Source organism: Amblyraja radiata, chromosome 13 (genome assembly GCF_010909765.2).
Source record: "Amblyraja radiata isolate CabotCenter1 chromosome 13, sAmbRad1.1.pri, whole genome shotgun sequence".
Classification (NCBI taxonomy): Eukaryota; Metazoa; Chordata; class Chondrichthyes; order Rajiformes; family Rajidae; genus Amblyraja; species Amblyraja radiata.
The window spans coordinates 34,824,358-34,845,783 of NC_045968.1; the positions used below are offsets into that span (position 1 = coordinate 34,824,358).

A 21,426-nucleotide genomic window follows, 5' to 3' on the forward strand; every position below is an offset into this window, starting at 1 on the left:
AGCCATGAAAAAATAAGTTGTAAAATATCACCTCTCACAATTTGCCCTGCCCGTTCACAGCTCCACACCTCTGCTATCTTAACCAGTGTTTACTGCTGAACCTTTATCAATCAGGAAATCAAACACAGTGACTGTATGAAACATTCCACACTCCTAAAGCACAGGCTGTTTGTTTTGGATTCTGGCCCCCAAGCAGAACTGAATCTGCAGTTTCGGAAAAACAAGCCAGCATCCTGGCCGAATGTCAAATGATCTCACCAAGTCAGGACTCCAGAGATTGCCAGCAAAGAATGCAAGGCTTTGACATGTGATATGTGAGGAAGGCCAAGGGTTGTGCTTTGGAAATTATGCTAGACTTTAGACTTTAGAGATACAGTGCAGAAACAGGACCTTCGGCCCACCAAGTCCGACTTGACTAGCGATCACCCCGTACACTACCACTATCTAATTTACAATGTTAACGAAGCCAATTAACTTACAAACCTGCACATTAAATACTCTTTAGGCTTTAGCACTTTACACTTTAGACTAAAAGCACTTTAGACTTTAGACTTAACATGGAAACAGGTCCTTCAGCCCACCGAGTCTGCGCTGACCAGCGATCACCCTGAACACGCACTATTCTACATGGTAGGGACAATTTACAGAAGCCAATTAACCTACAAACCTGTACGTCTTTAGAGTGTGGGAGGAAACCGGTGCACAGGGTCACAGGGAGAACGTACAAACTCCATACAGACAGCACCCGTAGTCAGGATTGAACCCGGGTCTCTGGTGCTGTGATGGACCTGTCCCACTTAGGCGATTTTTTTCGGCGACTGCCATAGTCGTAGCAGGTCGCCGAAAAAACGGCGACAGGACCCCCCACGACAATGTCTACAACAACCTACCACCGAGTCGACATCCAGCTACGGAAAGCTACCGACAACCGGCGACCCATTAGTACATCCACCTACGACCACACCTACGTCCACCAAGCTACGACAAGGTAAGACAACTCGGTCGCCAGTACCTGTCGCTGGTTGACGTAGGTAGACGCCAATGGAATTCACCGAAGTCAGCACCGGCGACAACTTGCGTCATCCTGGCGACAACCTACGACAGCACCTACGTCAGGAGGTCAAGCTATGATCATTGGCGTCAAGCCGACTGTCGGCAAAAAGTTTTGAACATTTCAAAATCCAGCGGCGACCAGAAAGACGCTACGACTCTTTGGGCAACTTGAGGAGACGACTCACGACCGTACAGGCGACCATGTGGCGACAGCCTAGTCACCTGTAGTCACCTAAAAAATCACCTAAGTGGGACAGGGGCATTAGGCAGCAACTCTACCACTGAGCCATTGTACGGCCCCAGCTAGGAGTTTCCCTGGGACAAGGCTAAAAGATTCACTAAGACACAAGTGACTGCAGATGCTGGACTGCAGATGCTGGAATGCAGAGCAAAAAACAAAACAGAGATTTAACCTGCCTCCACAGAAGCTGCCCGGCTGTTGCCAGGACTTGACGGCCTGAGCTATAGGGAGAGGTTGGGCAGGCCAGGACTTTATTCCATGGAGTGCGGGAGGCTGAGAGATGATTTAATAGAGGTGTGTAAAATCATGAGGGGAATAGATAGGATGAATGCACACACAAAATGTTCTACATAACTTACAATAAAGTCGACAAGGGAAAAGACTGCAAAAAACAAGACAACGCCATGAGATAATAAGATAAACAAGTATAAAATAGAATAAATGTCATTGTACTTTAACTGGTACATGTGACAATAAACTGACCTTGAAAACCTTGAAACCTTGAGTGAATGCACAAAGTCTTTTACCCAGAGTAGGGGAATCAAGAACCAGAGGAGATAGGTTTAAGGTGAGAGGGGGAAGATTTGATAGGAAGCTGAAAGGCAACATTTTCACAGAGGGTTGTGGGTATATGGAACGAGGAGGTAATTGAGGCAGGTACTATAACAACATTTAAAAGACATTTGGATAGGTACATGGATAGGAAAGGTTTACAGGAATGTGGGCCAAATGTTGTAAGGTGGAAATAGTCTAGATGGAGCATGTTGGTTGGTATGGGCGAGTTGGGCTGAAGGGCCTGTTTCCGTGCTGTGTGACTGTGACTCTATACCATGCTGAGTTTAATTTTAGATGCAATGCGATTGGTTTCATTCTGTACCTGTAGGTGGTTGAGTAGACTTTGGACATGCCTGCATCTCTGGATAGAAGAAATGGGTGACATTTCAGGTCGGCCCAGTCTGAAGGAGGGTCCCGACCCAAAACGTCACCCATTCCTTCTATCCAGAGATGCTGCCTGTCCCGCTGAGTTACTCCATCATTTTGTGTTTATCTTTGGCGTAAACTAGCATCTGCAGTTCCTTCCGACACCTTTGGTCATGTCTGTTGGCACTGAAAATGTAATTTATAGACCTCCAAATAGCTGTGACGCTGTTAGTCAGAACATAAATCTGCAAATAGTTGACGCATGTAAAATGGGAACTGCTGTAATCATGGGGGACTTCAATTTTCATATTAATTGGGCAAACCAAACTGGGCAGGGTAGACTAGAGGAAGAGTTTATAGAATGTATTAGAGACGGGTTCCTAGAACAGTATGTCACAGAACCGACAAGGGGGGAGGCAATCTTGGATCTGGTCCTGTGTAATGAAGCAGGATTAATTAAAAATGTCATAGTTAGGGACTCGTTGGGAACAAGTGACCACAATATGGTCGAATTCCATATTCAAATAGAAGGGGAGCAGGTTGAAACTCAGGCTAGGGTGCTTAGTCTAAATAAGGGGGATTATGAAGGTATGAGGACTGAGCTGATCAAAGTTGACTGGGATAGCAGACTCAAGAATAAGACGGTACATGAGCAGTGGTGTACGTTTAAGGATCTACTGTATAACCTTCAAGAAAAATTTATTCCTATGAAGAAAAAAAGGGGTAAGGGTAAGAACAGTCAGCCATGGCTCAGTAAAACTATAAAGGATAGTATTCGGCTGAAGGCAAGGGCATATAAGGTAGCCAGAGATAGTGGGAGGGTAGAGGATTGGGAAGCATTTAAAGGTCAGCAAAAAATAACTAAGAGATTAATTAAGACGGGGAAAATAGACTATGAAAGGAATTTAGCGAACAACATAAAAACTAATAGTAAGAGTTTTTATAGCTATATAAAAAGAAAAAGGGTGGCTAAGGTGAACGTTGGTCCATTGGAGGGTGAGACTGGAGAGTTGTTGGTGGGGAACATGGAAATGGCAAAGGCATTAAACGAGTATTTTGTATCAGTCTTCACCATAGAAGACACAAAAAATATTCCAACGCTGGATAAACAGGGGGCGGTAGGAATGGAGGAGCTAAATACTATTAAGATCACCAAGGAGGTGGTATTAGGGAAATTAATGAGACTGAAGGAGGATAAATCCCCTGGGCCTGATGGATTACATCCAAGGGTCTTGAGGGAGATAGCGGTGGGGATTGTGGATGCATTGGTGATAATTTTCCAAAACTCCCTGGAGGCAGGAACGGTCCCAGTGGATTGGAAAATGGCCAATGTAACACCTATATTTAAAAAAGGAAGTAAACAGAAGGCGGGTAACTATAGACCGGTTAGTCTAACATCGGTGATGGGTAAAATGTTAGAGACAATTATTAAAGAAACACTAACGGGGCACTTGGATAAACATGACTTCATCGGACAGAACCAGCATGGTTTTGTGAAGGGGAAGTCCTGTTTAACGAATCTGCTCGAATTCTTTGAGGAAGTAACAACCCAGGTGGATAAAGGGGAACCGGTGGATGTGGTATACTTGGACTTCCAAAAGGCTTTTGACAAGGTGCCACATAAGAGACTATTGCTAAAAATAAAAAATTATGGGATTGGGGGTAATATATTAGCATGGGTAGAGGATTGGCTAACAAATAGGAAGCAGAGAGTGGGGATAAATGGTTCATACTCGGGATGGCAACCGGTAACTAGCGGGGTTCCGCAAGGGTCGGTGTTGGGACCCCAGTTGTTCACAATTTATATAAATGATTTGGAGGAGGGAACCAAGTGTAATATATCAAAATTTGCGGACGATACAAAAATGGGAGGAAAAGTAGGGGATGAGGAGGATAGGAAGAGTCTGCAAAAGGATATAGATAAGCTAGGTGAGTGGGCAACAACTTGGCAGATGAAATTTAATACTAATAAATGTGAAGTCATTCACTTTGGGAAAAAAAATGATAGGGCAAGTTATTTTCTAAATGAGGAGGAGCTGCGTTGTAATGCAACGCAAAGGGATCTAGGGGTATTAGTACATGAATCACTAAAAGTCAGTATGCAGGTGCAGCAAGCAATCAGGAAGGCCAATGGAGTTTTGGCCTTTATTGCTAGGGGGATTGAGTATAAAAACACGGAGGTCTTGCTGCAGCTGTACACAGTATTAGTGAGACCACATTTGGAATACTGTGTACAGTTCTGGGGTCCATACTTAAGAAAGGATGTACTAGCCCTGGAGGCAGTGCAGCGAAGGTTTACAAGATTAATTCCTGCAATGAGGGGATTGACATATGAGGAAAGGTTAAGTAGGCTGGAACTCTACTCTTTGGAGTTTAGAAGAATGAGAGGCGATCTCATTGAAACATATAAGATCGTGAGGGGCCTTGATCGGGTGGATGCACCGAGGATGTTCCCAATGATCGGGGAAACTAGAACTAGGGGACATAGTTGCAGAATAAGGGGGGGCTCTTTTAAAACTGAGATGAGGAAGAACTTCTTCACCCAGAGGGTGGTTAATTTATGGAATTCACTGCCCCAGGGAGCAGTGGAAGCAGAAACGTTAAATATATTTAAGTCTAAAATAGATGGTTTTTTAGCTGCCAAGGGGATAAGGGGCTACGGGGAGAGGGCAGGGATATGGACCTAGGTATGGTTAGTATAGTAAGACCTGAGTGATCTCCTGGACAAGTGTCGATCGCCTGGATTGGGGTCGGAGAGGAATTTCCCGGATTTTTTTCCCGAATTGGACCTGGGTTTTTATCCGTTTTTTTGCCTCCCCCAGGAGATCACGAGGTTCTTGGGGTGGAGAGGGGTGATAGCGGTATAAAGGGGAGGGTAGTGTCTTGTGTTCTGTGTCTTGTGTCTACTGTTTGTGGGTAAGTGTGTCTGTTTAGTGTTCAGCCATGAGCGAATGGCGGTGCGGGCTCGACGGACCTGGTGTTCTACTCTCGCACCTACTTTCTATGTTTCTATGTTTCTATGTTTCTATGAAGAACTTCACCTGTTGGAACAAAGACCATAGAACAGTACAGATGAAAGAAGGAACTGCAATACTGGTTTACAAGTATATAACAAAGTTTAGAGTTTAGAGTTCAGAGACCCACTGAGTCCACAATGACCAGTGACCACCTGTACAATAGTTCATGTTATCCCAGTTTAGCATCCTACACACTATGGCCAATTTGCAGAAGCCAATTAACCTACAACCCTGATCATCTTTGGAGTGTGGGAGAAAACCTTAGCACCCGGAGAAAACCCATGCGGTCACAGGGAGAACGTGCAAACTCCGTACAGACCATAAGAGGTAAAAGCAGAATTAGGCTATTTGGCCAATCGAGTCTGCCCCGCAATTCAGTCATGGCATCGTTTCCTCTCAACCCCATTCTGCTGCCTTCTCCCCGTAGCCTTTGACGCCCTTACTAATCACGAATCTGTCAATCTCCGCTTTAAAAACACCCAATGACTTGGCCTCCACCGCCATCTGTGGCAATGAAGTCCACAGATTCACCACCCTCTGGCTAAAGAAATTCCTCCTCATCTCAGGGGTGACAAAGTGGCACAATGGTTGAGCTGCTGCCCTACAGAGCCCGAGACCTGGGTTTGATCCTGACTATGGGGGCTGTCTGGATGGGGTTTGTAGATTCTCCATGTGACCGCATGGGTTTTCTCCGGATGCTCCGCTTTCCTCCCACATTCCAAAGACGTGCAGGTTTGTATGTTGATTGGCTTCTGTAAATAGTAAATTGTCCCTAGTGTATGGCATAGTGCTAATGTACGGGGTGATCCCAGTTCAGCGCGGGCTCGGTGGGCCGAAGGGCCTGCTTCGCACTGTGCCTCTAAAATCTAAAGTCTAAATCTCCATTCTAAAGATATTCTTTTTATTCTGAGGCTGTGCCCTCTGGCCCTAGATTCTCCCTCGACTGGAAACATCCTCTATAAATCCTGAATAAAGATCAATGAAGATTTTGCCAGTGACTCTCAGATCCAGAATATTAAATTTAGAAAATCATAGCAATCAATGCGTTATTGATTGGACCAAGGGAAAGGTTCGTACAAGTAAACTACACACACACACACACACACACAGGGGAGAGATTTGTGCCGGAGTCACTTCCTCCGCCTCATCTGAAACATTTATATCTCTAATGATTCAGGAACAACAGGATAGAATGTCACTCTCTGAAGAAAGAGATTTTGTTTGTTTTGAAATGAATCATCAAGCTAGAAAATTGAACAAAATTAAAGGCTTCATTCCAGATCTAGCCATGCATCTTACAAAGTTCACAGAGTTAAGGTGGTTGATAATCCGTCTATCAAATAACCCCCTCACCTGTGTTCACCTATTACTGGCCAGGCTCGGGCCCGCCCCTCCTCCCTCCCCCCCAGTAGACTGAAGAAGGTCCCGGCCCAACACGTCACCAGCCAGAGACAGGATCCAATTTCTGGAGTCCATTGGGATGTTTCTTTTACAAGTTTAGATTAGTTTAGTTTCGGGATACAGCATGGAAACAAACTCTTCGGCCTACCGAGGCCACGCCACACACCAGTCCTATGTTATCCTACTTTCTCATCCACTCCCTACACACTGGGGCTAATCTACAGAAGCCAATTAACCTACAAAACAAACACGTCTTTGGAGGGTAGGAGGAATCCGGAGCACCTGAAGGAAACCCACGCAGTCATAGGGAGACACAGACAGCACCCGAGGTCAGGATCGAACCCAGTTTGCTTGTGCTGTGAGGCAGCAGCTCTACCCGCTGCGCAACAGTGCAGCATGTTTGTCCTGGGTTCTCTGCGGAGTGGGCCCTCAGGACTCAGGTTGGTGAAGCAGGAGTTAATTCTTTCTTCATCCCACATGCTCTCCCCACTTCACCCCATCCACGGTTCACTGCCCCTCCCACCCTACACCCACTCCCTGCCCCTCCCACCCTACACCCCACTCCCTGCTCCTCACATCTCCCCAAAATACGCAGGTTCCCTTTCCTTCCTGTTGATCCACTCTGTCACAGCAGCCTCTCCTCAAAACGTGCAGATTAACCCAGATAGTCGTCAAGATACAGTGAGCTGCGAGGACCTGTTGCCCAGAAATAGTTGCCAAGTTATAACAGCACCAAGGACTTGGTTACCTCACGATAGTTGCTTAGATACAGTGAGCTGGTTACCCAGCGCTAGTTGCCCAGGTTCCGTGAGCTGCAAACACCTGGTTATCTAGTTATAGTTGCCAAGATACAGTGATCTGGCAGGACCTGGTTACCAAGCAACAGTTATCAAGGTAAATGAGCTACAAGGACCAGCAAGGGTTGCCATGGCTCAGTGACCTACAAGGACCTGTTGCCCAGTGAGGGTTATCAAGGTTCAGCGAGCTGCAAGGACCTGTTGCCCAGCGAGGGTTACCAAGGCTCAGTGACCTACAAGGACCTGTTGCCCAGTGAGGGTTATCAAGGTTCAGCGAGCTGCAAGGACCCAGGTATGGCTCCAATGTACAAGCCGAGAGGAATTGGTGGATCGCTCACAGTTGCACATTACAACTCTCATAGTTGCCAAGGTGGAGTGAAATGTGGGCTCTGGTTGCCCAGTTGAGATTTACCATGGTATACCCAGTCATAGAGTCACACAGCACAGAAACAGGCCCTTCAGCCCAACTTGTCCATGCCGACCAACATGCCCCATCGTCACCAGTCACACCAGCCCTCGTTTGGGCCATATCCCTCCAAACCCTTCCTATCCATGTACCTGTCCAAATGTTTTTTAAACATTGCGATAGTACCTGTCTCAACTACCTCCTCCATATGCCCACCACCCTCTGTGTGAAAAAACTTGCCTCTCAGGTTCCTACTAAATCTTTCCGCTCTCATCTTAAACCTATGTCCTCCAGTTCTTGATTCCCCAACCCTGGTAAAAGACTTTATGCATTCACCTTATTAATTTCCCTCGTGATCTTATACACCTCCATAAGTTCTTCCCTCATCCTCCTGCGCTCCAAGAAATAAAGTCCTAGCCTGCCCAACCTCTCCCTATAGCTCAGGCCCTCAAGTCCTGGCAACACCCTCGTAAATCTTCTCTGCACCCTTTCCAGCTTCAATATTGTTGACTTCTAGAAGGTCGTTGGCTACTCGGTGATTGTCTGCAACATGCAGTGAACTGGAAAGATCTGGTTACCATCATGATACACCCAAGTGACAGCCTACTTTAGTTTAGAGATACAGTGCAGAAATAGGCCCTTCGGCCCACCGAGTCCGCGCCGATCAGCGATCACCCCGTGCACGAGCACTATCCTACACACTATGGACAATTTACAATTTTACCAAGCCGATTAACCTCCAAAGCTGCAGGTCTTTCGAGTGTGGGAGGAAACCGGAACACCCGGAGAAAACCCACACGCAGGTCACGGGGGAGAACGTACAAACTCTGTACAGACAGCACCCGTCATCAGGATCGAAGTCCCACACCACCAGGTTCAGGAACAGCTACTTTCCTGCAACCATTAGGTTCTTGAATCGACCCACACGACCCTAATTCTACCTCGACAATGGAACACTACGGACCACCTCTTGCACTACCGTGGACTACAGCGCAGAAACAGGCCCTTCAGCCCAAATTGCTCATGCCAACCAATATGCCCCATCTATGCTAGTCCCACCTGCCCAGATTTAACACATATCCCTTTAAACCTTTCCTATCCATGTGTCTGTTGAGAGGGACAAGATATACTACTAACATGAGGGGCAACTTTTTCTTGCAGAGGGTGGTGGGTGTATGGAACGAGCTGCCAGAGGAGATGGTTGAGGCAGGTACAAAAACAACATTTAAAAGACACTTGGACAGAGACATAAATAGGAAAGATTTAGAGGGATAAGGGCCAAACATAGACAAATGGGATTAGCTTAGATGGGGCATCTTGGCTGTCATGGGCAAATTGGACCATAGGGTATGTGACTCTATGACTAAGGGTCCAGACCGAAAACATCACCGTTGTACTCCAGATATGCTGCCTGACTTGCTGAGTTACTCCAGCACTCTTTGTCTTTTTTTGTGAACCAGCTTCTGCAGTTACAATGTAGAAATAGGGAACTGCAGATTACATAAAATAAATCAGCAATTTCATGTTCCTACATCTTGATTGGAATTGACTTGAATTGACGCGTTGACTTGTGTTGACTTACACTGTAAGTTGACTTGACATTGGACATTGAGCAGGTCACCCATGGCCATGTTCCCATTAGTTGCTAGGATCTGGTTACCTGGTGATGGTTACCTTGGACCACTTTCTGTAAACACAGGTTGTAATTCACTTCCTGTAAGGGCCAGACAGAGAGAGACGGGAGAGAGAGACAGACAGAGAGAGAGAGAGAGAAGAATGAAGGGCAGGTTCCTCCATGTGGGGCGCTCCCTCATTGCTCTGGGGATTATCTGCATCTTCCTGGGAATCGGCAGCTTTTTCCCGGTCTTTTCCTACAAGCCCTGGTTTGCTGACTGGAGCGTACGGATTGCCTGTCCCATCTGGAACGGAGTCATGGTAGGAGGAGAGATTGTCCCAACATCTCACTGGCCGTCCCACGCCCACCGCTGTCCCGCTGTGGAGAATCTTCCTGCCTTGTCTCCAAGCAGTCGATAAGTACAGGCAGAGTACAGTACTGATAGCACTGCGGCGCTCCCTCAATATGACCCCTCCCACAGTGCGGGGCTCCCTCAATACGACCCCTCCCACAGTGCGGGGCTCCCTCAGTATGACCCCTCCCACTTTGCGGTGCTACCCTCTCCCCTACGCCTTGCCCTCTGGTTGCACTTCACACCCACCATCCTCATCTTTGGACACCCTGTGCGCGGGGGAGAGGGTAGAGCTGAAGATGTTCTAGTTGGGTTGCTCCTAGGCCTGGCCAAGCTGCCCATCCGCGAGTCACGGCGTCAGGCTGAAGAGGCCCCTTTTCCGGGGTTATGTCCGCGCCCGGGTGGTGTTCTAGTGGGACTATGCGCTGTCCACGGGCACCCTGTGGACGTCCGGGACCGCATGACACCATGGGCAGCGGAATGTATCCTCAAGAAGCATTGTATTATAGTTATTTGAAAATTTAGTGTCTGAGATAATTTGGTGATTTTGTATTATGGCGGTGGGTGTGTTACCATGGTTTTGGTTTGTAAATAATATTTTGTATATCATAATTGAATAAATTATATTTGATGAAGAAAATACAATGCGGCGCTCCCTCAGTGCAGCCCCTCCCACAGCGTGGCGCACCGTTAACACAGCATTGGTACAATAAGCCTAGGATTAGTGTTCAAAAGGGAACTGCAGATGCTGGAATATCGAAGGTACACAAAATTACTGGGGAAACTCAGCGGGTGCAGCAGCATCTATGGAGCGAAGGAAATAGGCGACGTTTCGGGCCGAAACCCTTCTTCAGACTGATGGGGGGGGGGAAAGAAAGAAGGAAAAAGGGAGGAGGAGGAGGAGCCCGAGGGCGGGCGGATGGGAGGGTGGGAGGAGACAGCTAGAGGGTGAAGGATGGGGAGGAGACAGCACGGGCTAGCCAAATTGGGAGAATTCAATGTTGATGCCATAAGGACGTAAGGACCCCAGATGGAATATGAGGTGCTGTTCCTCCAATTTCCGCTGTTGCTCACTCTGGCAATGGAGGAGACCCAGGACAGAGAGGTCGGATTGGGAATGGGAGGGGGAGTTGAAGTGCTGAGCCACCGGGAGGTCAGGTAGGTTCAAGTCCCTGGATTAGACAATAGACAATAGGTGCAGGAGTAGGCCATTTAGCCTTTCGAGCCAGCACCGCCATTCAATGTGATCATGGCTGATCATCCACAATCAGTACCCCGTTCCTGCCTTCTCCCCATCTAGCTCTCTCTTGAAAGCATCCAGAGAACCTGCCTCCACCGCCCTCTGAGGCAGAGAATTCCACAGACTCACCACTCTCTGTGAGAAAAAGTGTTTCCTCGTCTCCGTTCTAAATGGCTTACTCCTTATTCTTAAACTGTGGCCCCTGGTTCTGGACTCCCCCAACATCGGGAACATGTTTCCTGCCTCTAGTGTGTCCAAGCCCTTAACAATGTTATATGTTTCAATGAGATATCCTCTCATCCTTCTAAACTCCAGAGTGTACAAGCCCAGCTGCTCCATTCTCTCAGCATATGACAGTCCCGCCATCCCAGGAATTAACCTTGTAAAACCTACGCTGCACTCCCTCAATAGCAAGAATGTCCTTCCTCAAATTAGGGGACCAAAGCTGCACACAATACTCCAGGTTTGGTATTGGCTATAACATTGTCAATAAACCTCCAAAAAACGAGGAGGAAAAATGGTGAGTGGGAGTGAGAATGAGGGGGGGGGGGGGGGGGGGGGGAATGAATGAGCAAGTTTAACACTACCCTGTCACCCTCTCGTTCACAGACTTTGATTGTGGGTGTGCTGGTTGTGTTGGCAGAGAAGGAATACAGTTCACGATCTCTGGTAATGATGAAAGAACACTTAAACAGCTGTATACACAGAGTGCCGGAGTAACTCAGTGGTTCTGGCCACATCTCTGGAGGACATGGATAGGTGACGTTTCGGGTCAGGACCCTTCTTCAGACTGATGGAGTCGGGGGGGAGAGCACTGCAAAAGAGAGGTGGAGGTGGGACAAAGCATCGATAGACACATGAAACTGCAGGCGTTGGATTACATCAGAAGGACACAAAATTCTGGAGTAACTCAGCGGGCAGCAACTCTGGAAAACATGGATAGGTGATATTTCAAGTCAGGACCTTTCTTCGGACCATGTTCCCCAGAGATGCTGCCTGACTAACTGAGTTATTCCAGCACTTTGTGTCCTTTTTTGAATAATCTAGCACCTGCAGTTCCTGGTTGATACTGTAAATCACCAATCGCTGAACATTCCATCTCTGAAGATAGACACAAAATGCTAGAGTAACTCAGCAGGTCAGGCAGCATCTATAGAGAAAAGGAACAGGTGACGTTTCGGGTCCGAAGAGGGGTTTCAACCCGAAATGTCACCTATACCTGTTCTCCGGAGATGCTGCCTGACCCACTGAGTTACTCCAGCATTTTGTGTCTATCTTCGGTGTAAACCAGCATTTGCAGTTCCTTCCTACATTCCATCTCTGAGTTGGACTTGTCAACATTAATGAAACCAACACCGCATCAAGTGAACAGCCTGCTACTCAGACCTGTGAATGGCCATCGATTTGTCCTTCCGGTAGAAATGACGCTGGAATCCTGAGCAAAAGTCAAAGTGCTGGAGGAACTCAGCAGGGTCAGGCAGCATCTGTGGAGGGAATGGCCAGGCAACGTATCAGGTGTCAGACTGAAGAAGGATCCCGACCACGAATGTCGCCTGTCCAGTTCTCTCTAACACATTCTGGTTGAAGTACTGGAAACTCTCAACATGCCAGGCAGCATCTGTGGAGAGAGAAACGGAATGAATGAATCAGTCAAAAACATTTCACCTGAATTTGAGAAGAGAGAACTCAAGAATATTTTTTCACTATCCTGCCCCCCTTTTCCCCACAACCTTCACCCCATTCCCTCTGCCCCCTCCCATCTTGTTCAACCTATAGATGTGGGGGGAGGGGGGGTGCCTTTGTCCACCCACCTGCCAGTGAACCCCCTCCCCTCACCTGTGTCTTCCTATCACTCACCTCATCTGTGTCCACCTATTGTTGTCCTGCCCATTCCTCTCTTCCAGCTTTCTCCCCTGCCCTCATCAACGGCGCTCAGTCTAAAGAAGGGTCTCGACCCGAAACGTCACCCATCCATGTCCTCTGGAGACGCTGGTGCTAGGGAGGGGATGGGATCCTGTCAGGTCAAGGGAAGACACGGCAGAGGTGATGGCTGGGTCGGTGAGGGGTCAGGGTCGGGGTCAAGGCAGTGAGGGGGTCATGGTTGGGTCAGGGAAGGGTTAGGGAGATGCGGGAAGGACTGGGGAGAGGTGGTAAGGGGTCAGGGAGGGTCACGGTGGGAGTGAGGTGGGTTCAGCGAGGGGTCAAGGAAAGGTGATGAAGGGGTCATGGAGGGTTGGTGGATGCGTGATGGAGGGGTCAGGGAGGGGTTACGGAGGGGTGATGGAGGTGTTTATGGAAGGGTGATGGGGAGGTTATTTTAGTTTAGTTTATTGTCACGTGTACCGAGGTACAGTGAAAAGCTTATGTTGCGTGCTAAATACATGACTACAATTGGCCCATTACTGTGTATACATAATGAGGGAATAATGTTTAGTGCAAGTTAAAGCCAGCTGCGTCCGATCAAGGTTAGTCCGAGGGTCCCAATGAGGTAGATAGTAGTTCAGGATCACTCTCTGGATGGGGTCAACTAGGGGTTTTGATGGGTCAGGGAGACATTACATTGGGGTCAGGGAAGGAGGGGTCATTATGAGGTCAGGGAGGGGTCATGATGGGATTAGTGAAGGGTCATGAGGAGGTCAGAAGAGGTTATGATGGGGCCTGGGAGAGGTTATGATGGGGTTATGGTGGGGTCAGGGAGGGGTCATGATGAGGTCAAGAAGGGGTTATGATGGGGCCAGGAAGAGGTTATGATGGGGTTATGGAGGGGTCAGGGGGACGTCATGATGGGGTCAGAGGGGATATGGTGGTGTCAGGGAGGGGTCATTATGAGGTCAAGAAGGGGTTATGATGGGGTCAGGAAGAGGTTATGATTGTGTTATGGTCAGGGGGAGGTCAAGATGGGGTCAGAGGGGATATGGTGGGGTCAGGGAAGGGTTTGGGAAGGGGTCAGGGAAGGGTCAGGGAGGATGTCACCAATCCTTCTGACTGAGCTCCCTTTCCATTGACAGCCCGGCGCTGGCCTGACCTTTGGCCTGGTGACCCTGGTGACGTCGTGCCTGCAGTTTGCTGTTGCTCTGGCTGCCGTGCTGATCGGCCCACTGTGCTACTTTGCCCAGGAGGGGGTGTCAGGCCAGGGGTACCTGGGCTATGCCGTGAGCTTCCCCTACCCCTACCGCCTGCCCCCGCTCTGCCTCGACCCTCCGCTCCTCGAGTTCTACCACCTCGGCCAACACCTCCTGGCCATGGCCCTGGCCCTGGTCATCTTCGCCCTGGCCCTCGCCCACTGCATCCGCCTCGCCTACAGGTTCAACGCCACAGGAACCCTCCGTGTACGTGACCTCCTCCTCTACACCCGGGCCTGACCTCACCACCTCCGACCTCTCCCAGCATGCGGGTGGGGGGGTGGGGTTTGGGGGAGGGCGGCACACCGGGTGTGGACCAGGGAGGTCCCGGCACCTCCTCACTGACCCTCAGAGAGAACAAGTGAGGAAACCGGGGGAGGAGGAGTTGGGGAAGACAGAGACATCATGGGAGTCGGAGAAGGGAGGTCTTCAACTTGGCGTCAGGAACCCTTCCGATTCAGATTCAGATTCAACTGTATTGTCATTGTCAGTGTATAGTACAGAGACAACGAAATAAAGTTAGCATCTCCCTAGAAGAGCGACATAAATATGAGCAATAAATAAATCTATTTACGTGCATAGTATTTTTTTCCTGGTGGGAGGAGTGCCCGGGGGGGGGGGGGGGGGTGATTGGCAGTCACCGAGGTACAGTGTTGAGTAGTGTAACAGCCGCCGGGAAGAAGCTGTTCCTGAACCTGCTGGTCCGGAAACGGAGAGACCTGTAGCGCCTCCCGGATGGTAGAAGGGTAAACAGTCCATGGTTGGGGTGAGAGCAGTCCTTGGCGATGCTGAGCGCCCTCCGCAGACAACGCTTGCTTTGGACAGACTCAATGGAGGGGAGCGAGGAACCGGTGATGCGTTGGGCAATTTTCACCACCCTCTGCAGTGCTTTCCGGTCGGAGACAGAGCAGTTGCCATACCATACTGTGATACAGTTGGTAAGGATGCTCTCGATGGTGCAGCGGTAGAAGTTCACCAGAATCTGAGGAGACAAATGGACCTTCTTCAGTCTCCTCAGGAAGAAGAGACGCTGGTGAGCCTTCTTGACCAGAGTTGAGGTATTGTGGGTCCAAGAGAGGTCATCGGAGATGTTAACACCCAGGAACCTGAAGCTGGAAACACGTTCCACCTCCGTGCCGTTAATGTGGATGGGGGTGTACGTGCCGCCCCTGGACTTCCTGAAGTCTACAATGAGCTCCTTGGTCTTCTTGGAGTTAAGGGCCAGGTTGTTGTACAGCGCACCATGCTGCTAGGAGCTGGACCTCCTCCCTATAGGCCGACTCATCGTTGTTGCTGATGAGGCCAATCACCGTTGTATCATCTGCATACTTGATGATGGTGTTAGTACCATGTACAGGTGTGCAGTCGTAGGTGAAGAGGGAGTAGAGGAGGGGGCTCAGCACACAGCCCTGTGGAACGCCGGTGTTCAGGGTGAGGGTTGAAGAGGTGTGCTTGTCTAACCTAACAGACTGGGGTCTGTTGGTTAGAAAGTCCAGTATCCAGTTGCAGAGGGAGGGGTCGATGCCCAGGTTACCGAGTTTGGTGATCAGTTTAGAGAGTATGATGGTGTTGAATGCTGAGCTGTAATCGATGAACAGCATTCTTACGTAAGTGTCTCTGTTGTCGAGGTGGGAGAGGGCAGAGTGAAGTGCCATTGAGATGGCATCCTTCATACTCCTGTTCTTGCGGTAGGCAAACTGATAGGGATCCAGTGTGGGGGGTAGGCAGCCTTTGAGGTGTGCCGGGACCAGCCTCTCGAAGCACTTGGTAATGATGGGAGTAAGTGCAACTGGGCGGAAGTCGTTGAGGCTTGCCGCAGTGGAGTGTTTTGGCACCGGCACAATGGAGGTGGTTTTAAGGCACGTGGGGACAACTGCTTGGGCAAGTGACAGGTTGAAGATGTCAGTCCAGACGTCTGTCAGCTGCGCAGCACAGGCCCTGAGCACGCGCCCGGGGATGCCGTCAGGGCCAGCAGCCTTACGTGCATTAGTCCTACTCAGTGCCACGTATACGTCGTAGGGGGTGAGTGTGAGGGGTTGGTGATCAGCAGGGAGCACAGCCTTGATGGCTGTCTCTAGATTGTCCCTGTCAAAGCGGCCATAGAAGTGGTTAAGCTCCTCAAGGAAGGAGGCGTCGCTGGATGTGGGGGTGGTGTTGGTGGGTCTATAGTCCGTGATGGCCTGGATGCCTTGCCACATGCGTCGGGGGTCGGAGTTGTTGTTGAAGTGCTCCTCAATCCTGAGCTTATGGCAGTGCTTGGCCTTCTTGATGCCCCTCTTCAGGTTAGCCCTGGATGAACTGTAGGCTCGAGCATCGCCTGACCTGAAAGCGGTGTCCCGTGCTTTCAGCAGTAGCCTGACCTCGCTGTTCATCCATGGCTTCTGATTCGGGAATATGGTCACCCGTTTGAGGGAGGTGACACTGTTGATGGTGAAGTTTATAAAGTCCAGAACAGAGGATGTGTAGGAATCAATGTCTGTGTGGGAGTCAAGGGTGGCCTGGGCTGCAAACGCCTTCCAGTCAGTGTTTCCAAAACACTGCTGAAGTGTGGAGTCCGCTTCCTCTGACCAGACTTTAACTGTCCTCACAGTGGGTTCATCGGTGATGCCCATTCCTGGGTGGTTTGGGCTCCACCAATCGTGATGGGATCTCAACCAACTTCATGAGGGATCTTCCCCACCACCATGATAGATCTCCCTCAACTTCCCAAAGGTATCCCTCCCCCAACTCGCTGAGGGATCTCCCCCCCCAACTCCCTGATGTGTCTCCCACAACTCCTTGAGATGTGTTCCCCCAACTTCTGGAGAGATCTCCTCCAGGAACTCCCTCTGTAGCAGCTCAGGTGCTGATCCAAACCGACAACCCATTGGAGCAGGAACCTGGTTGACATCTTCCGTTCCCTCTCCCCAGGGTCACCACTGGAGCTGGTAGGATCTGCCTCGTGCCCTCCCGGCCTCTGGACAGCTGACCGGCTGGGAGTGACCAGAGGAACACCGCGTAACCAGGGGCAACGTCCCGGCGGGGTCCAGCGAGTGGCGTCATTGTGTCACCCCCCCCTCCATTCCTCACTCCCTCACTCCCACCATCCCTCCCTCCATTCCCACCCCTCCGTCCATCCATCCCACCCTTCCTCCCTCTTTCTCCAACCTTTCCTCCCTCTATCCCCACCCCTACCTCCTTCCCTCCATCCTCCATCCTTACCCTTGCCTCCCTCCCTTCCTCCAGCCATCCGCACCCATCCCCTTGTCCACACACTCTCTCTCTCTCTCTCTCTCTCTCTCTCTCTCTCCGTTCCCCTCCTTCTAACCCCTCTTGCACTCTCCTACCTTCTCCCCCAACTCCCACTTGCTTTCCCTCCTTCTCTCCCCTCTCTCCCCTCCTCCTTCTCTCCCCTCTCCTATTCTCTCTCTCTCTCTATCTCTCTGTCCACCTCTCTCCACTCTCCCTCTCTCCCCATTCTCACTGTCTGTCAGCCTCTGTCTGTCTCCCTCTCATATTCTTTCCCTCCTCTTACCCCACTCTCTCTCTCCCCTCGCGCACGCTTCTCTCTCACCCCCTCTCTCTCCACTACTCGCTCAATAATAGAAACCTGAGGGGCGATATTTTCATACAGTAGGTATATGGAACGACCTGCAGTGGAAGTAGTTGAGGCAGATACTTGAACGGGTACATGCAGTGGCGGACTGGCCAGGGTGTCAGCTTGCCCGATGGCAAGTGGGCCGCTGTTGAAGTGGGCCCACTTTGTCTCCTGGCAACCAATATTTTTAGACCCAGTCCGCCACTGGCTACATGGATAGGAAAGGTTTAGAGAGATATGGACCAAACACAGGTAGATGAGACTAGCTTAGCTGGGGCATCTTGGCATTGATACTATAAGTTGGGCTGAAGGGCCTGTTTCCATGCTGTATGAGTATGGGGTTTGGAGATCTGAGTGTAGCAGCTGGAGGAAGATACAGAGACAGGAAAGGGTGAGAGATTTGACAAGGATTAGAGCTAACACAGTGCCAGAGACACGGGTCAATCCTGACCTCAGGTGCTGTCTGTATGGAGTTTTCACGTTCTCCCTGTGACTGTGTGACCTTTGGTGTTTTGGCTTCATAGAACAGTACAGTACAAGATAGAAACATAGAAACATAGAAATTAGGTGCAGGAGTAGGCCATTCGGCCCTTCGAGCCTGCACCGCCATTCAATATGATCATAGCTGATCATCCAACTCAGTATCCCGTACCTGCCTTCTCTCCATACCCTCTGATCCCCTTAGCCACAAGGGCCACATCTAACTCCCTCTTAAATATAGCCAATGAACTGGCCTCGACTACCCTCTGTGGCAGGGAGTTCCAGAGATTCACCACTCTCTGTGTGAAAAAATTTATTCTCATCTCGGTTTTAAAGGATTTCCCCCTTATCCTTAAGCTGTGACCCCTTGTCCTGGACTTCCCCAACATCGGGAGCAATCTTCCTGCATCTAGCCTGTCCAACCCCTTAAGAATTTTGTAAGTTTCTATAAGATCCCCTCTCAATCTCCTAAATTCTAGAGAGTATAAACCAAGTCTATCCAGTCTTTCTTCATAAGACAGTCCTGACATCCCAGGAATCAGTCTGGTGAACCTTCTCTGCACTCCCTCGAAGATCAGACCCTTCGGCCCACAATGTTGGTGCTGATCACGATGCCAAGATAAACTAATACCCTCTGCCTGCACATGATCCATATTTCTCCATCTGCTGTATATCCCAGAAACCGGGTGGTGAATCTGTGGAATTCATTGCCACAGACGGCCGGCTGTCAATGGATGGTTTTAAGGCAGAGATTGACAGATTCTTGATTAGTAAGGATGTCAGAGGTTATGGGGAGAAGGCAGGAGAATGGGGTTGCTGGAAAGATAGATCAGCTGTGATTGAATGTCGGAGTGGACTTGATGGGCCAAATGGCCTAATTCTGGTCCTGTAATGCTCCTGTCCCACTTAGGAAACCTGAACGGAAACCTCTGGAGGCTTTGCGCCCCACCCAAGGTTTCCGTGCGGTTCCCGGAGGTTTTTGTCAGTCTCCCTACCTGCTTCCACTACCTGCAACCTCCGGCAACCACCTGCAACCTCTGGGAACCGCACGGAAACCTTGGGTGGGGCGCAAAGTCTTCAGAGGTTTCCGTTCAGGTTTCCTAAGTGGGACAGAGGCATTATATGAACTTATGAACGAAAATGCGCTACAATGCTGAGAATTATATTCTGCACTCTGTATCTTCTCCTTTGCTCTATCTATTGTTCTTGAGTTTCACTTGATTGTATTTATGTATAGTATTATCTGATCTGATCGGGTAGCATGCAATACCAAGCTTTTCACTGTACCTCGGTACACGTGACAATAAACCTGAACCCAATCCATGTGCCTATCTAAACGTCTCTTCAATGCCACTGTCTTATTTGCCTCCACCGCCACCCCTGGCAGCGTTCCAGGCATCTGCCACCCTCTGTGTAAAAAAACTTGCCCCGCAAATCTCCTTTCAAACTTTTTACCCCTCTCACCTTAAAGCTACGCCCTCTCACATCAGGCAAGAGGTAGAAAAATGTGAAAACGCACACCTACAGATTCAGGGACATTTTTTTCCAACTGTGGTCAGGAAACTGAACCATCCTATCAACAACTAGAGATGATCCTGAGCGACCATCTCCCTCATTGGAGACCCTCGGACTGTCTTTAATTGGACTTTACTGAACTTTATCTTGCACTAAACATTATTCCCTTTATCCTGTATCTGTACACTGTGGAGGACTCGATTTTAATCATGTATAGTCTTTCCGCTGACTGGGGTTTATGGGGAGCTTTTCACTGCACCTCGGTACACGTGACAATAGACTAAACTAAACTAAATAAACTGAATGAAACTACACAAAACTAAACTAAACCGGTCGTCAGGCACCACCACAGAATCTACAGAGATGTGGAAGATTATGCCAAACCGTCCAAACCTTCCAACCTAAACTAAACTTTGACATTACCACCCTTGGGAAAAGGTGTCTGACTGATTCCCTTGCCCCCACACTCCAGAGAAGCCCGAGGTCTGTGGGTCAATTGCCTGCTGTTTGTTACCCTGAGTGGCTGAAGGGGGGGGGCGACTGGATGGGAACGAGAGGATGAATGTGGCGTTAGTGCAATGCAAGTGTGCCTCTTGTTGCCAGCACAGCACCCGTGACTCTCTGCAGCAACTTATGGATAATCTCAAGGCTTCAGGGGTTGACGGCAAGCCTTACAATCACACAGCACGGAAACAGGCCCTTCGGCCCGACATGCTCAAACCAACCAACATGTCCCATTTACGCTAGTCCCACTTAGCATTTGGCCAATATCCCTCTAAACCTGTCCTGTCCATGTAGCTGTCTAATTGTTTCTTAAATGTTGGGATAGTCCCTGCCTCAACCTCCTCCTCCGGCAGCTCGTTCCATACACTCACCACCCTTTGTGTGAAAAAGTTACCCACCAGATCTTCCCCCCTTCACCTTAAATCTATGTCCTCTGGTTCTTGATTCCCATACTTTGGACAAGAGACTGTGTCGACCCGATCTATACTTCTTATTATATTATAAACCTCTATAAGACCACCCCTCATTCTAAAGTTCTAGCCTGCTCAACCCCTCCCTATAGCCCAGGCTCCCGTGTCCTGGCAACATCCTCGTATATTTTCTTTCCAGATTGACATCTTTCCTGTAACATGGTGCCCAGAACGGAACTCAATGCTCTAAATGCGGCCTCATCAACATCTTGTACAACTGCAACAGGGAAGGCATGGTGGCGCAGCGGTAGAGTTGCTGCCTTACAGTGCCAGAGACCCGGGTTTGATCCTGACTACGGGTGCTTTTCTGTATGTAGTGTGTACATTCTCCCCGTGACCTATGTGGGGTTTCTCCGGGATCTCTGGTTTCCTCCCACACTCCAAAGATATGCATGTTTGTAGGTTAATCGGCTTGGTGGAAGTGTAAATTGTCCCTAGACTGTGTAGGATTGTGTAAGTGTGCAGGGATCACTGGTCGGCACAGACCCGATGGGCCGAAGGGCTTGTTTCCATGCTGTATCTCTAAAGTAAACTAAACTAAACTAAACTAAAACATGATTACCCAACTTCTATGCTCAATACTCTGACTGATGAAGGCTAATGTGCCAAAAACCTTGGTGATTTTGCAATGTAGCAAACTCTTTACGCTTGAGTTCCAGAGCATTTTGGGTCACAGGGGAGAGAATTAGCAAAAGATTAATTTTAAAATCATCCG

General features: G+C 49.3%; 1 protein-coding gene across 1 annotated transcript; it reads left to right on the plus strand.

Annotated features, from left to right (window-relative positions):
* Positions 1–9,612: 9,612 nt before the first annotated feature.
* tmem212 (transmembrane protein 212) lies at positions 9,613–14,405 on the plus strand. The gene is made up of 3 exons (XM_033030994.1): positions 9,613–9,771; positions 11,653–11,712; positions 14,052–14,405. The coding sequence occupies exons 1-3, from the start codon at positions 9,613–9,615 to the stop codon at positions 14,403–14,405; spliced, it is 573 nt and encodes a 190-aa protein (XP_032886885.1).
* Positions 14,406–21,426: the final 7,021 nt, after the last annotated feature.